The 16718-nt window shown below is 35.0% G+C and overlaps 1 protein-coding gene across 1 annotated transcript in view; it reads right to left on the bottom strand.

Annotated features, from left to right (window-relative positions):
* Positions 1-16302, bottom strand: part of PPARD (peroxisome proliferator activated receptor delta) — a 34177-nt gene extending 17875 nt beyond the window's left edge. The window contains exon 1 of the mRNA XM_053706845.1: positions 16176-16302. Coding sequence (XP_053562820.1) covers positions 16176-16185 — 10 coding nt within the window. The 5' untranslated portion in view covers positions 16186-16302. The remainder of the gene's footprint in view (positions 1-16175) is intronic.
* Positions 16303-16718: the final 416 nt, after the last annotated feature.

The raw sequence follows: 16718 nt of genomic DNA, 5'->3' as shown, positions 1-16718 counted from the left end.
ATCGCAAAATTTTTAAATTATCAGGATAAATTGCTGTTTATGCAATATTACAGAAAAAAGCAGCTCTTGGTCTATGAGGGCTCAAAGATATTGTTATTTCAAGATTTCTCTATGGAGATATCTTCTAAGAGAAAGGAGCTCTCCCCAGTCTGTGGAAAAATGCTAAAGGTCGGCTGGCAAGCCACAGTTATCTATCCTGCTAGGCTCAAGGTAACTGTAGAAGGTCAAACTTTTTTTTTTCAAACAGTAGCCGAGGCAGAGAGAAAATTAGCAGAGCATGGGTTTTAACCATCGCTTAGATAAATTTTTTCTATGTTTCTTTTTCTCCCATACCATTAATAAATTCTTGCATATCTACACCATGATATTAATAATAGATAAACTTTTTGTAATTCCAGAGCTGAGGGAGACCTTTGTTTCTTTCCTTTTTTCTCCTTATTTATTTATTTATTTTTTCTTTTATTTTTTTTATTTATTTATTTATTTATTTATTTTTCTTTTATTTTGTTGTTGTTGCATATCTGCTACTTACACCAATAAATATATACTAGATGGGTAAAAATCTTAGACTCACAACATGGAACATAGGGGGAATTACATCCCCTATTAAACGAAAAATGATTTTATCACACCTACAAAGGATTAATACATCAATAGCATTAATTCAAGAGACACATTTAAATCTAGAGGAATCCATGAAACTTAAATCGACATGGGTGTCAGAAGTAATTTGCGCTCCGACCTCCAATAGAAAAAACGGGGTAGCTATTTTACTAGGAAAAAAATTAGTATATGACAAACTACTCACAATAGTAGACTTAGAAAGCAGATATTTAATACTAAAATTGAAAATAGCAGGATCTATATATACAATATGCAACTTATATGCCCCCAACACAATTAAACCAGAATTCTGGGACTCCCTCCAATCTCAACTACTTCAAGTAGCAGAAGGTTATGTAATAGTTGCAGGTGATTTTAATATGGCACCCCGATGTCCCCTCGATAGACTGAGAAGAGGTACTGCGCAAAAAAAAACTAAAAAAGATAACTTGGAAGCAAAAATTTTTAACACTATCTTTCAAAATCTAGCCGTCAGAGATATCTGGCGGGTCCAAAACCCGGATTTAAAAAATTATACATGTTATTCAAAGGCATTTAAATCATTATCCAGAATTGATCTTATTCTAGTAAATGATAGCTTATATCAAAGAGGAGCCAGAGCTACCATTTCAGAAATTTGTATCTCAGATCACGCCCCTGTGATGCTAGATATCCCAGTAAATAATCTATCTACAAGAAGAGCGCGTTTTTTCTATCCAAAATATTTAAATAACGATCCGAAATTCAGTAATTGGCTAAAAAATAAACTAGAAGAATTTTTTCAGTTTAATATTGGATCAGTATCTAACTTCTCAGTTGTCTGGGAGACAGCGAAAGCGGTATTAAGGGGAGAAATCATCGCCTATATGGCGAGGGGCAAGCGTAATTCTCGATTAAAGGAAAAGCAACTAACAGCAGCAGTAAGTAATGCTTATAACAGATTTTTAAATTTTCAATCAGAAGAAAACTGGACTAGATATGCCAAATTGAAAAAAGAACGGGATTCCTTCTTAACAGCCTCAACAATTCGATCAGAACTAAAATATCAAGCGAACCTATATAAATATGGAAATAAATCAGGTAAGCTGCTATCTAAACTAGTAAAAAACTTTAAACAATCACCAACAATAGAATCAATACAGATCAAGGATAGTCATTTGAATGCCCCAGAAGACATATTGGAATCTTTTTACCAACATTATAAAATAATTTATTCATCTACACCTATGGATAAGTCGGCTAGGGATGTGTTCTGGAAAGACTTAAAGATCACGAAATTCAAATCTGAGTTCAGCCAGAAATTAAATGGGCCCATTTCTGAGCTCGAAGTCTCAAAAGCTATCCAATCATTAAAACTTGAGAAAGCTCCAGGTCCGGACGCAATGCCTAACGATTTTTATAAAATCATGGCACCTACCTTAATTCCCCACTTAACTAAACTCTTTAACCAATATTTCTCAGGCGAGGTCCAAATACCAAATACATTTTTAGAATCTAATACTATCTTTCTACTTAAACCTGGGAAAGATCCAGTGAACAGGGACTCATATAGACCAATAGCACTGTTAAACTCAGATTATAAGATATTCACATCAATTTTAGCAGCAAGATTACAAGAGGGGATAGCAGATGTCATTCATAAAGACCAAGTGGGCTTTATTCGCAACCGCAGTTCAGCAGCAAAAATTAGGCAATTACTTCTAATTATTGACTACTTTAAGAATGTCAAAGAGAGTACATTGAAAGAACAGTCTGATGCCGCAATATTAGCGGTAGACGCCGAAAAGGCATTTGATCGTGTTAATCATGAGTTCTTATTAGATGCCGTACAACGCTTTGGAATTGATAACAAATTTTATAAACTGGTGGAAAATATATGTTTATATTCATCCACGAGTCTAGTTATTAATGGGCATGTATCAGATACAATTAGAATGAAAAGAGGAACCCGTCAAGGATGTCCTCTTTCACCTCTATTATTCAACCTAGCAATTGAACCACTTGCACTGAAAGTTAGACATCAGATTGAGGGAATAAAAATTCATAAAAAAGAGGTAAAGGTCTCCCTATATGCCGATGACCTGCTACTATATATCTCAAACACATCGTCAAATATTCCCAAATTTAATAAAATAGTAGATTTATACGGTCGATGCTCAGGATATAAAATAAACAACACAAAGTCTGAACTATTGTGGCTGAGGAAAATGAAAGATTCCTGCACAAAACATCCTTACAAACTAGTTACAAGTTCCTTTAGGTATCTAGGAATCATAATATCAGATAATCCTAAAGATTGGTACTCTCTAAATATATCTCCTATATTAAAACAAGCTCTGAGCTATATGAAGAATTGGCAACATCTGCCACTCTCCATCTCAGGGCGAATAGCTCTTTACAAAATGACTATCCTTCCTAAGATTCTCTATATCTTGCAGAACCTTCCTGTTCTGATTAAAATATATGATATAAAGAAATTTAATTCTACTCTTAGAAGTTTTATATGGTATTCAAAAAAACCTAGAATTTCACTTCAAAAACTAGCCTTCCCTAAACAATATGCCGGACTGGCACTCTCTGATCTGCATTCCTATAATCTTGTTTTTCTAGGTCGTATAGCTTCTGACTGGATAGCAGAAGCAGATTATTTCACAGACAATGATCTTGAGGCAAACATAATATTCCCTCTAATTCCACTATCTTTGCTGCACTTGTCTTATAACTCTATTCCTAAACAAGTAAAGAAGTTTAAAACAATCTTTATAATCATTAAGGCGTGGAAAAAGATTGGAGCAAAAGTTGGAATTAACACAGATATACCTAAACATCAAACCCTTATTGGTAATCCAGAATTCCAAGAAGCAACTTCTTCACCCATTCTGATGAAATGGAAGAGGCAGGGAATATACTATGCACGACAAGTGGTTAATTTTGAGACGGGGAACATTAAATCCTTTGAAGACTTAAAACAAGAATATAGCTTGGATAATCATGACTTTTTTACATATCTGCAAGTTAGACACTACGTAACGCAATTAATTCATAAGTTCCCGTGGAACTGGACATGGGGTAGGTTAGGGAATTGGCCAGTTCTGATTAAAGCCGGACTTACCTCTATCTCTTCATGGTACACATATATGGTAGGGTTTAAGGGTGAAGAGTGCGTCAAACAAATAGCTCAAAAATGGACAAACCTCTTTATGATTAATATTGATCATAAGAAGCAGGTTTTACGTTCTATAGTCTTACTTTCTGAGACCACAATAGCTGAGACTTGGAGGGAGTCCCATGTGAAACTCATACACTTAACATACTATTCCCCAGATAAAGGTTATAAATGGCATAATACAAACTTTAATAGCTGCCCCAAATGTAGATTACCAGCGGCCGACATAATTCATGTATTATGGTCTTGCCCTAAACTGCAACAACTCTGGCTCAAAATAGAATTTTGGATAGAAAAAGTCTTAAAAATAACTCCTCTAAAGCTTACAGGCATAGATATAATTTTCTTGAAAGATAAGAGTCCAACTTTAAAAGAAGTAAGAATAATAAATCTAATCATTTTAGCAGCTAGAAATTTGTTATTTAAGGACTGGAAGCACAATATTATACCATCAATAACAGAGATTAAAAACTATCTTAGGAAACAATGTATAGTTGAACAACTAGCAACGAACTTGAATTCGGAGCAAGAGATAACTAGCTTTTTTCGAAAGTGGTCAAGATTTATTAGGATATTCCCCCCTAGCGAGATTGATACTCTAATCTATCCATTTCGGAATACCGAAATTGTGTTATTAGACATATGGTAACTTAACTTATCTTATCTGAACAACAAACAGCTCTTTTTTTTTTTTTTTTTTTTTTTTTTGTTTCCCCCTTCCCTTCCCTCTCCCCCTCAGCTCTGGACATAATTTGATACATTCAAAAGTAAAAGGAGAAAAAGAGAAAAAGAAAAAGGAAAGCAAACAATCTAACACAAGAAATAGTTAAGTTAATCCATTCCAGGAATATTATCTCTCTGGTTTATTTTTGTTATTTTAAAAGGAAAATCCAGCAGACTTATATCTAGTCAGATTGAACTAAGTAGTAACTCATATCAACGGTTCAAGATTAGAAATTTTTTTTTTTGTCTTTCTTATTGATTTATCGAATTGATGTATTTGATATGAAATTAATATCTTATCATATGTTATCCTTTTAGAAAAATATTATGTTATGAACTCTTTGTTACTATGAAATCTAATGTTATCCCTGCTGATAATAAATAAAAGATGTAAAAAAAAAAAATTGTATGTTCTGCCTGAATCATGAAAGAAAAATATTGGGTTTCATGTCCTTTTAAGTTTTACTGCCACCTGATTGTTGAAGCAAAAGCCTCTCATGAGCATGGGCAGTAAACTGACTGCTGCTATTACAGGTGTGTTCTAGCAACACTTCAAAGGAAAACTTGCTCCGTTGCCTTTGCACAGCACACAAATAATGAACCCTACAAAAGAAATAAAAGGTTGTTTCCTTTTAAAATGATAAAAGATATTGCAATGATTTCTATTAAGTATAACCCACTGCTTAGTGCTTTTTTATTACAAGAAAGAAACAATGTTTTATATCCCTTTAAGAAGAAATGCAACAAAGTACTATTATCTGTATGTTATGTTTGCAGACATGCATTGTACTACAATAGAAACCTCAGCTCCACACAAAATCGTGCAATAAAACAAAAAGGTATAGTGAATAATCATTTAGTTTAATCTTGTATATTCATAGCTTCCATAGTCATAAACTGAATTAACATTCACTAGGGATAATAATGAACTTGTTGTCTTACAGTATAGTGTTATTATGTGATTATTATTGTTTTCACTACACAATGCAATTTCTGTTGTAAGAACAAATTTGAATTTACTGTAAAATCAAAGAAACTTCAGGATTTAGATGGAGGGTGCAATTTATAACAACTTCCAATTTACTTCTAATATCTCAATAGCTTAATTCTCTTGTTGTCCTTTGTTGAAAAGCATACCAAAGTAGACTCAGGAGAAGCAGTGGACAACACATATGCCTCTTGTCATTGGCTCACCCAATGTGTTCAGCTAGCTCAACAAAGGATACAAAGAGAATGAAGCAAATTTGACTCCAACTACATCACAAAAGAAAAATGTGGGTTTTATGTCCCTTTTCCACTGTAACTTTAATGACATAAGTCAAATTGGGACACTTTGTTGCCTTATGAAAATATTTTTTTAACTAAATTAAATAAATGTGATTCTGTTGAAATATAATTTGGAAGCTCCTAAATCAGTGGCGTTTTTATTTCTTTTGTTCTAGGCACTCAAAATTCTGCTGGTTTTAGGCCTTTTTTTGGCCATAATATTTTTTGGTAAGGGAGTCGTATCCAAAATAAATGTTCACACACACACACACATATATACACATATACAGTCACAGACACAGTCAGAGTCACATACACACACACACATACAGTCACATACACAGTCACAGACACACACATATACACACATACAGTCACACACACACACACACACAGTCACATACACATATATACACATACAGTCACACACACAGTCACAGACACACACATATATACACAGTCACATACACACACATATACACATACAGTCACACACACAATCACAAACACACACACATATATACATACATACAGTCACAGACACACACACACATACAGTCACATACACAGTCACAGACACACATATACACATACAGTCACACACACATATATACACATACAGTCACACACACAGTCACAGACACACACATATATACACAGTCACATACACACACATATACACATACAGTCACACACATATACAGCCACACACATACAGTCACAGACACAGTCACAGTCACATACACACACACACAGTCACATACACAGTCACAGACACACACATATACACATACAGTCACACACACACAGTCACATATATACACATACAGTCACACACAGTCACAGACACACACACATATATACACAGTCACATACACACACATATACAGCCACACACACATATACACATACAGTCACACACATATACAGCCACACACACATATACACATACAGTCACACACACAGTCACAAACACACACACATATATACACATACAGTCACACACACAGTCACAGACACACACACACATATACAGTCACACACACATACACACACATATACAGTCACACACACATACACACACATATACAGTCACACACACAGTCACATACACACACAGTCACAAATTACATTAACAAAACATATTTCTCTTACAGGAAATTACATGTTTTAGTGTATTAAAGGGATATAAAAACAAACAAACAGTCTGTTTCATGGTTGTAACAAAAAAACAAAACAATACACTAAGCAGTGGGTTATACTTTAACAGAAGTCAATGCAATATGTATTATTTATCATTTTAAAAGGATTTTCCTTTTTTTTTCCCCTTTACTTCCTTTGTATAGTGTCCATTACTTCCTGTCACAGCCCTACAAGGGGCTGGAGTCCCTAAAGGAAGGCATATCTACTTGTTGTAATAACTCTTCTAGAGTACCATGAGCTGGCTTAGGGCCTGATGATCAAAGATTCTCCAGAATGGAGATACATTTTAGTGCAGACTTTACATGGACTGAACTCACTGAATGCTCAACACCAAAATAGGGCGGAACTCTCCAGCACTTCGAGATCGCTTGAAATTCTGTAAAAGCTCAGTGTAATATAGGAGTGCAAGAAAGAGTTTTGTTACACTTACACTTTGTGCTTTGAATTTTTTATTACTTTACACTTCAGATTTGGTCCCTTTAGAATAAAACACAGCTTCAGAAATAGAGGGACATGGAAAGAAATCAGGCAAAATCTTAGACCTCATATTGTAATGTAGGTGTCTCTGCTTCACAGCAAGAACCCTGCATACTAAGATAAACATTTTTCAAACTAAAATTTGTGTTTCTAACTTTTATATTTTTTTTTAGGGACCGCTCTGTACTGACAAGACGTCTTAGATCATCTCACCTGAGCAGCGAGCTTTTGAATATCAGGTCCTATGTGCTGGTCTCACTGATTTTTCTCACCCAGCTGTATGCAGGTGACGTTTGCTCAAAATTCACAATACACTTATTTAACTAACAGAAAAGCAATATCTTCTAAACCAGGGGTGTCAAACTGGCGTTATTTGCAAAGAATTTAATTAGTGTTGCCAAACAATATAACATTAAAAGACAATCAATACATATCACAAACAACAAACATGGCAAAACATGTAGGTAGTGTGCGGCCCGTGCGAGTTGCACTTGTATGGAAAATGGCCAGTGACTCAAATGAGTTTGACACCCTGTTCTAAACTATAGGCAAAAACAAGTAAAACATTTTTTAATTTGTAATTGATGCAAACAGTCATTTTATCAGCACTTGGTGTTCTCTCAGTATTATAGCATTTACGCTTTGTACTCATTTATATTTTAATACATTTAGGAGTTAGCTCTAGCAGAGATTCTACAAATTCTGTTTATGTTTTGAAAGTTACCATGATACATTAACAAATTACTTTGTATACTTCTGTGTAGCTTTTACAAATTACATTGCACTTTGAATTTGCTACATTGCAAACTAAACCTCACAGCTTCAGAGAGTGGGAGGGACAGGACATGTCTGAAGCTCTCTCACAAGTCTAGTGAAATTTTGTAAGCATTTTAAACAAGCTAGTCTCACTGATTTGTCTTGCTAGTTGTGTGCAGATAAGGTTTGCTAAAAATTCATAATATACTTATTTTAACTAACCGAAAACATAATTTATGTAAGAACTTACCTGATAAATTCATTTCTTTCATATTAGCAAGAGTCCATGAGCTAGTGACGTATGGGATATACATTCCTACCAGGAGGGGCAAAGTTTCCCAAACCTCAAAATGCCTATAAATACACCCCTCACCACACCCACAAATCAGTTTAATGAATAGCCAACAAGTGGGGTGATAAGAAAAAAGTGCGAAAGCATAAAAAACAAGGAATTGGAATAATTGTGCTTTATACAAAAAAATCATAACCACCACAAAAAAAGGGTGGGCCTCATGGACTCTTGCTAATATGAAAGAAATGAATTTATCAGGTAAGTTCTTACATAAATTATGTTTTCTTTCATGTAATTAGCAAGAGTCCATGAGCTAGTGACGTATGGGATAATGACTACCCAAGATGTGGATCTTCCACACAAGAGTCACTAGAGAGGGAGGGATAAAATAAAGACAGCCAATGAAAAATAATCCACACCCAAAATAAAGTTTAAATCTAATAATAAAGAAAACTGAAATTATAAGCAGAAGAATCAAACTGAATCAGCTGCCTGAAGTATTTTTTCTACCAAAAACTGCTTCAGAAGAAGAATACACAGCAAAATGGTAGAATTTAGTAAAAGTATGCAAAGAAGACCAAGTTGCCGCTTTGCAAATCTGAACAATCAAAGCTTCATTCCTAAACGCCCAGGAAGTAGAAACTGACCTAGTAGAATGAGCTGTAATCCTTAGAGGCGAAGATTTACCCGACTCGACATAAGCATGATGAATTAAAGATTTCAACCAAGATGCCAAAGAAATGGCAGAGGCCTTCTGACCTTTCCTAGAACCGGAAAAGATAGCAAACTAGAAGTCTTTCGGAAATTCTTAGCAGCTTCAACATAATATTTCAAAACTCTAACAACATCCAAAGAATGCAATGATCTCTCCTTAGAATTCTTAGGATTAGGACATAATGAAGGAACCACAATTTCTCTACTAATGTTGTTAGAATTCACAACCTTAGGTAAAAAATAAAAAGAAGTTCGCAACACCGCCTTATCCTGATGAAAAATCAGAAAAGGAGACTCACAAGAAAAGAGCAGATAATTCAGAAACTCTTCTAGCAGAAGAGATGGCCAAAATAAACAAAACTTTCCAAGAAAGTAATTTAATGTCCAGTGAATGCATAGGTTCAAACGGAGGAGTTTGAAGAGCCCCCAGAACCAAATTCAAACTCCAAGGAGGAGAAAATTGACTTAATAACAGATTTTATACGAACCAAAGCTTGTATAAAACAATGAATATCAGGAAGAATAGCAATCCTTCTGTGAAAAAGAACAGAAAGAGCAGAGATTTGTCCTTTCAAGGAACTTGCAGACAAACCTTTATCCAAAGCATCATGAAGAAACTGTAAAATTCTCGGAATTCTAAAAGAATGCCAGGAAAAATGATGAGAAAGACACCAAGAAATGTAAGTCTTCCAGACTCGATAATATATCATCCTAGATACAGATCTACGAGCCTGTAACATAGTATTAATCACAGAGTCAGAGAAACCTCTTTGACTAAGAATCAAGCGTTCAATCTCCATACCTTTAAATTTAAGGATTTGAGATCCTGATGGTAAAAAAGGACGTTATGACAGAAGGTCTGGTCTTAACGGAAGAGTCCACGGATGACAAGAAGCCATGCGGACAAGATCCGCATACCAAAACCTGTGAGGCCATGCTGGAGCCACCAGCAGAAAAAACGAGCATTCCTTCAGAATCTTGGAGATTACTCTTGGAAGAAGAACTAGAGGCGGAAAGATATAGGCAGGATGATACTTCCAAGGAAGTGACAATGCATCCACTGCTTCCGCCTGAGGATCCCTGGATCTGGACAGATACCTGGGAAGTTTCTTGTGTAGATGAGAAACCATCAGATCTATTTCTGGAAGTCCCCACATTTGAACAATCTGAAGAAACACCTCTGGGTGAAGAGACCACTCGCCCGGATGTAACGCTTGGCGACTGAGATAATCCGCTTCCCAATTGTCTATACCTGGGATATGAACTGCAGAAATTAGACAGGAGCTGGATTCCGCCCATACCAGTATTCGAGATACTTCTTTCATAGCCAGAGGACTGTGAGTCCCTCCTTGATGATTGATATATGCCACAGTTGTGACATTGTCTGTCTGAAAACAAATGAACGATTCTCTCTTTAGAAGAGGCCATGACTGAAGAGCTCTGAAAATTGCACGGAGTTCCAAAATATTGATTGGAAATCTCACCTCCTGAGATTTCCCAAACCCCTTGTGCTGTCAGAAACCCCCATACAGCTCCCCAACCTGTCAGACTTGCATCTGTTGAGATCACAGTCCAGGTTGGAAGAAAAAAAGAAGCCCCCTGAACTAAACGATGGTGGTCTGTACCACGTCAGAGGGTGTCGAACAATCGGTTTTAAAGATATTAAATGAGATATCTTTGTATAATCCCGGCATACAGAGCTGAAGAGGTCGCATGTGAAAAATGAGCAAAGGGGAACACGTCCAATGCAGCAGTCATAAGAACCTAGAATTTCCATGCATAAGGCTACCGAAGGGAATGATTGAGACTGAAGGTTTCGATAAGCTGAAACCAATTTCAGACGTCTCTAATCCAACAGAAACAGAGACATGGACACTGAATCTATCCGGAAATCTAAAAAAGGTTACTCTTGTCTGAGGAATCAACAAACTTTTTGGTTAATTGATCCTCCAACCATGTTCTTGAAGAAACAACACTCATAAAAAGCTGGAAAGGATCTTTCCATTGAAAATGAGCAAAGGGAATTGAATCCAATGCTGTTAAAACTTCTATGCATATATAGCAACTGAAGAAAATAATAGAGACTAAAGGTACCGACAGACGGAACACAAATCAAATTGTCCCTAGTCTGATAGAGACAAAGATAGTGACATAAACCATCTGGAAACCTAAAAAAGGTGACCCTTGCGTGAGGAAAACAAGAGCTTTTTGAAAAAAAGATCCTCTAACTATGTCCTGAAGAGTAAGTGAAACATATGAGATTCCGCATCCACAGGAAATAATCTGAATGAAAACAGAAAAATGAAGAATATGCATTTATTGTATCTAATGAAAACAAATAATGCTATCAATGACCATAAAAAAGGCAGAATAGTTTGAATAAAACTCCAAAACTCAGTTCCTAGAAAAAGAACTGGAAGAAATACCCCAGAAGATTCCAGGTCTGAGCAGCGCTTGAGCCATGCTTCAACAGTATCCAAAATATATAGGACAGAAACACACTGAAAGAAAGTGTTAGCCTTACTGGAATAAAATCAAAGAAATTTGGACAGAATAGAACCAAATAAATTTCAAAGAAGTCTTAACCTGCCCCTTACCAGCCAAGCTGGAATACGGCACGTACATCGCAATATTAGGGAGCTGATTTCGAACCCCAATTATAAACATGTTACTTGGGAAAGAACTCAGGAATTTGTTCCTTAATAAGAACAACCAAACTAATATAAGCTTAAAGTTTAGTCTTAGAACTCAATCTTGAAGCCCATAGTAACAGTTAAGAATTGAATCCAATTATAATTGATTATCTTAGAACAAAAGAAATATGGATTTTCTTTTTTTTTTCTTTTTTCTTTTTTTTTTTTTAAAAACACAAAATTCTTCTAGCTAAAATAGCTAAAGACATAGATTAACCCTCATTTGCGAATATATTCAATAAAATGAAGACACAAATGAAATCATTAGCATGATAGTCCAGTTTAAAGGACCAGTCAAAACAGAGGACTTGCAAAATGCAAAACAACAAGACAAATGCAACAGCACCTAGTCTAGTAAATGTTGTCCCTTTAACAATGCTAAAATAAATCATAATCTGATACTTAGAAAAGTACCTGAAACTAAATAATTTTCCATAAATAAGATATAACTATATAAAGGAAAATAAATACTATTTTGCTATAACAACAATAGCATAATTAGTAGGAGTAGAGATAGCTCCAATAAATTGGAGAACCCTCCAAATAAAATTTAACTGCTGACAAAGAATATAGTTTAAAAATAAAAGAAAATTCTCAGCCTATTCCATTCCCTAGTATGGGGAATTAGAAGGAAAACCTCTGAAATCACAGAAGAATAAAAAGGCAGAAATAGTGTCAGCTAGTTTTAAAGAACTAGTTACCTTAATATCCAAAATAATCAACACCTCTTCAACAAAGAACAAATGTACTTTAATAATAAAAAATTGATATAAAAAAGTAGATTTGTTAGTGTCAATATCTGATGAAGAGAATTTCTGAAAGAGAAAAAAAACATCATCAGAGAAGGATAAATCAGTATGTTGTTGGTCATTTGAAACTTCAATAATTAAAAAAGAAGTGAAAAAGACCTAAAAATTGTATTAGAAGGCACGAAGTCAGACAAAGCCTTAATCAGAAAAAATATTTCTTATAAATCTTCTAAACATTTCTTGTACTTAAGAATGGAAATGTATAAAGCATAAATACTAATGGAATCTGCATGTAAAAGTATATCATAATAACTTAATACAAACCATAGCTAAAGATAAACATTTATAACATTTAAAATAAATGAACTTAGCTTTGGTAGAACTGAAACTCAGTTTAAGCATTTTTCCAGAAGTGGCTTCTGACTCAGGGACAAACGGAGACATCTTGCAATATGTAATAGAAAAAATAACATATAAAGCAAAATTGATCAAATTCCTTAAATGACAGTTTCAGGAATGGGGGAAAAAATGCCAGTAAACAAGCTTCTAGCAACCAGAAGCAATAAATAATGAGACTTAAATAATGTGGAGACAATAGTGACGCCCATATTTTTTAGCGCCAAAAAAGACGCCCACATTATTTGGCGCCTAAATGCTCTTGGCGCCAAAAATGACGTCACATCCGGAACGCCGACACTTTTGGGGCAAAAAAACGTAAAAAAAAAAATGACGCAACATCCGGCGACACGTATGACGCCGGAAACAGAAAAAAAAAATTTGCGCCTAATAGCATTTTCAGCCCCCGCGAGCCTAATAGCCCACAGGGAAAAAGTCAAATTTTAAGGAAAGAAAAAAATTGATTAATCCATATGCATTATCCCAAATATGAAACTGACTGTCTGAAATAAGGAACGTTGAACATCCTGAGTCAAGGCAAATAAATGTTTGAACACATATATTTAGAACTTTATAAAAAAGTGCCCAACCATAGCTTAGAGTGTCACAGAAAATAAGACTTACTTACCCCAGGACACTCATCTACATGTAGTAGAAAGCCAAACCAGTACTGAAACGAGAATCAGTAGAGGAAATGGTAAATATAAGAGTATATCGTCGATCTGAAAAGGGAGGTAAGAGATGAATCTCTACGACCGATAACAGAGAACCTATGAAATAGACCACGTAGAAGGAGATCATTGAATTCAAATAGGCAATACTCTCCTCACATCCCTCTGACATTCACTGCACGCTGAGAGGAAAACCGGGCTCCAACCTGCTGCGGAGCGCATATCAACGTAGAATCTAGCACAAACTTACTTCACCACCTCCATAGGAGGCAAAGTTTGTAAAACTGATTTGTGGGTGTGGTGAGGGGTGTATTTATAGGCATTTTGAGGTTTGGGAAACTTTGCCCCTCCTGGTAGGAATGTATATCCCATACGACACTAGCTCATGGACTCTTGCTAATTACATGAAAGAAAAGTAATATATACTAAAATATAGACAAAAGCAAGTTATGTTGTAGTGAAATGTAGTAACATTTCAGTATAATTTGGAATTGATGCAAATGGAGCCTTTATATCAGCCCCAGGGAATCTCCAGTTAGCTTCTCCCCCCCATGTGAAATTTATCCCAGAGAGCTTCATTACTTTCTATGGGAGGCACCTTGCATCTCTCTGGGATTTCCATGTTACTCCCATTTTCTTAGAAAATTGAGTTCTGCCTCTGTGAAGTCAGCACTATAATCTCTCTCCAAACTAGAGAATGTGTGATTATCTGGCCGGCCCATAGATGACACTCTCTGGGAGTTCACTGAAGCTGACAGTTTTTAAGTTTTCATGTAAATAATAGACATGCAATCTAATGTGTAAACGATACAAAAATATACAAAGTATGAGTCGAACACTGAGAAATTCTGAGTGCTCATTTTGCAAGAAAACAGGTACATTTCTGTTATGTTTTTACACAATAGGTTTGTCTTTTTACTTTAATTTAGAATTTTATTTTTTTATATTCCATGTCTCTTAATATTTTCAAGGGACCAGTTGTGTCCCTTTAAACAATTTTAATGTACATAGAATAACTTGTCTTCCAGCTTTAACAGTTCTTTAGAGAAAAACAAAAAAGTTTATACCATCACTATTCTTTTAATATGGAGCGTCTGAACACATTTCTACACTGGAGAATTTACTGATAAGCAACTTGACAAAATGACAGTTTTATTATACTTTATCAGTTAAGTTGTAAAATAACCAGCATTTGTTTATATACAAAGATCAATGACAGACAACCAACTTCTCCCCAAGGGACACAGTTTATTTTCATCCTCTGGGGCCTGCATTGGAATTATTAAAATCCACAATGTGTGGAGGGTAAATAGATTAATTATGGAAAATGAATAAATAGTTCATTTTTGTGTGGGGTAAAATAAAGGAAAGACTTGATTCAGAGAATGTGATGGGTCTATAAACAGAATATCTACAAAGGCTACCAGGGAATAGCGGGAACCATTATTTAGCACTAATATAGTGTGATATTAATTACTGCACAAATATAAACTACTTGGTATATTGTGTCTAAATTCTCTAGTATTTGCAAAATCCAGAACATTTTTTCCCAAGAAAATTCAGTAAAAAACAGTTCACCAGTTCTGTATACAGTATCACTATGATTCGATATTTACTAAAATGCAAACTAAAACAGTAATATACAAACTGACAATACATTTATAGCTAATTATTTATAAGATCTAAAATAAAAAATAGCTATTTACTATATCTCTGTGTAACTCCAAATTTATTTGAGTGGCATATAAATTAATATTTAATTAAAAGGTACGTTGTATTCTTATTATTTTGCAAAACATATCAAACTACATAACTAAATCATTAAGTCATTGTTACCATATTAATAACTGTGGAAACTGGCTTTAAATCTAAATAATAATTGGGTTTCCTTAATATATATATATATATATATATATATATATATATATATATATATATATATATATATATTGTATATTTCTCACATAGAGTGATATTTTCATGCTGATTTACACTAACACAGCTTATTTTTACTTGATCAGAGCCTATCTCGATTTTTGATACATGCAAAAAAAAAAGCACAGCAAGTCTCATGAAAAATAGTTGCAAGTTCTTTGGTCTATTTATAATGGAGATGAATATAACATTTCTGTAAACATAGACGCATATCTAGATACAAGTGCTTCACTAAATACTGGAATATGCTTCTGTTATAGATCATACATAGATAATGCTCTTCTACCATTTATATATATACACACACACAGTAGCTACTTTCATAAAGAACATACATACAGAATACATACGTATTGTCAGTGCTGTGCATACTTTGTATATAAACACTGTACACATCATCACATTCTCACACACATACAAAGGGAGCAGCGATATAAACACTAAATAGTTCTGCACACAGTAAGACACACATCTATCATCTTGATACACAGCCATGTTAGAATAGCTGGAGTATTTAAATAGGTCATTTACCGTCTTTCATCTGTCTGCGATGTGACAGGATTTTCTGTTCAGGATTTTAAAAACCAACTCCCCCATCCCCCTTTCCTGCTCTGTTGCTTCCTGTGACTCTGATGACATCACAGCGGGCAGCTGGAATGTGTGCGGGGGAGGGAGTGTTCACTGCCTGCATTCCACCCCTATACTACCCCCATCAGCTTCTCCTTGACTCACTGTACAGCCCACTGTCATACAATGCTCTCTGCAGCAATTACACTGAAAAGCACTACAGTGTGCTGCTGCTCCAATTTATTATGATTTGTATGCATGATTCATTGATATATGCTCTGTCATCACATATACAGTATAAAACATTAATGCACTGCCCATACTATTACACATAGCCCTCAGTTTACGCCTAGGTTAGGTTCCAGAAGGAATGGTTGTAAATCGAAACCGTTGTAAATTGAAAACCAGTTTATAATGTAAGTCAATGGGAAGTGAGGGAGTTCGGTTCCAGGCCCCTCTCAAAATTGTCATAAGTAACACCTAATACATTATTTTTAAAGCTTTGAA

This window comes from Bombina bombina, chromosome 3 (assembly GCF_027579735.1).
Source record: "Bombina bombina isolate aBomBom1 chromosome 3, aBomBom1.pri, whole genome shotgun sequence".
In the NCBI taxonomy this organism is placed as follows: Eukaryota; Metazoa; Chordata; class Amphibia; order Anura; family Bombinatoridae; genus Bombina; species Bombina bombina.
Note: the sequence above shows the minus strand (reverse complement) of the source record. Positions and strands in the feature narration are given on the sequence as shown.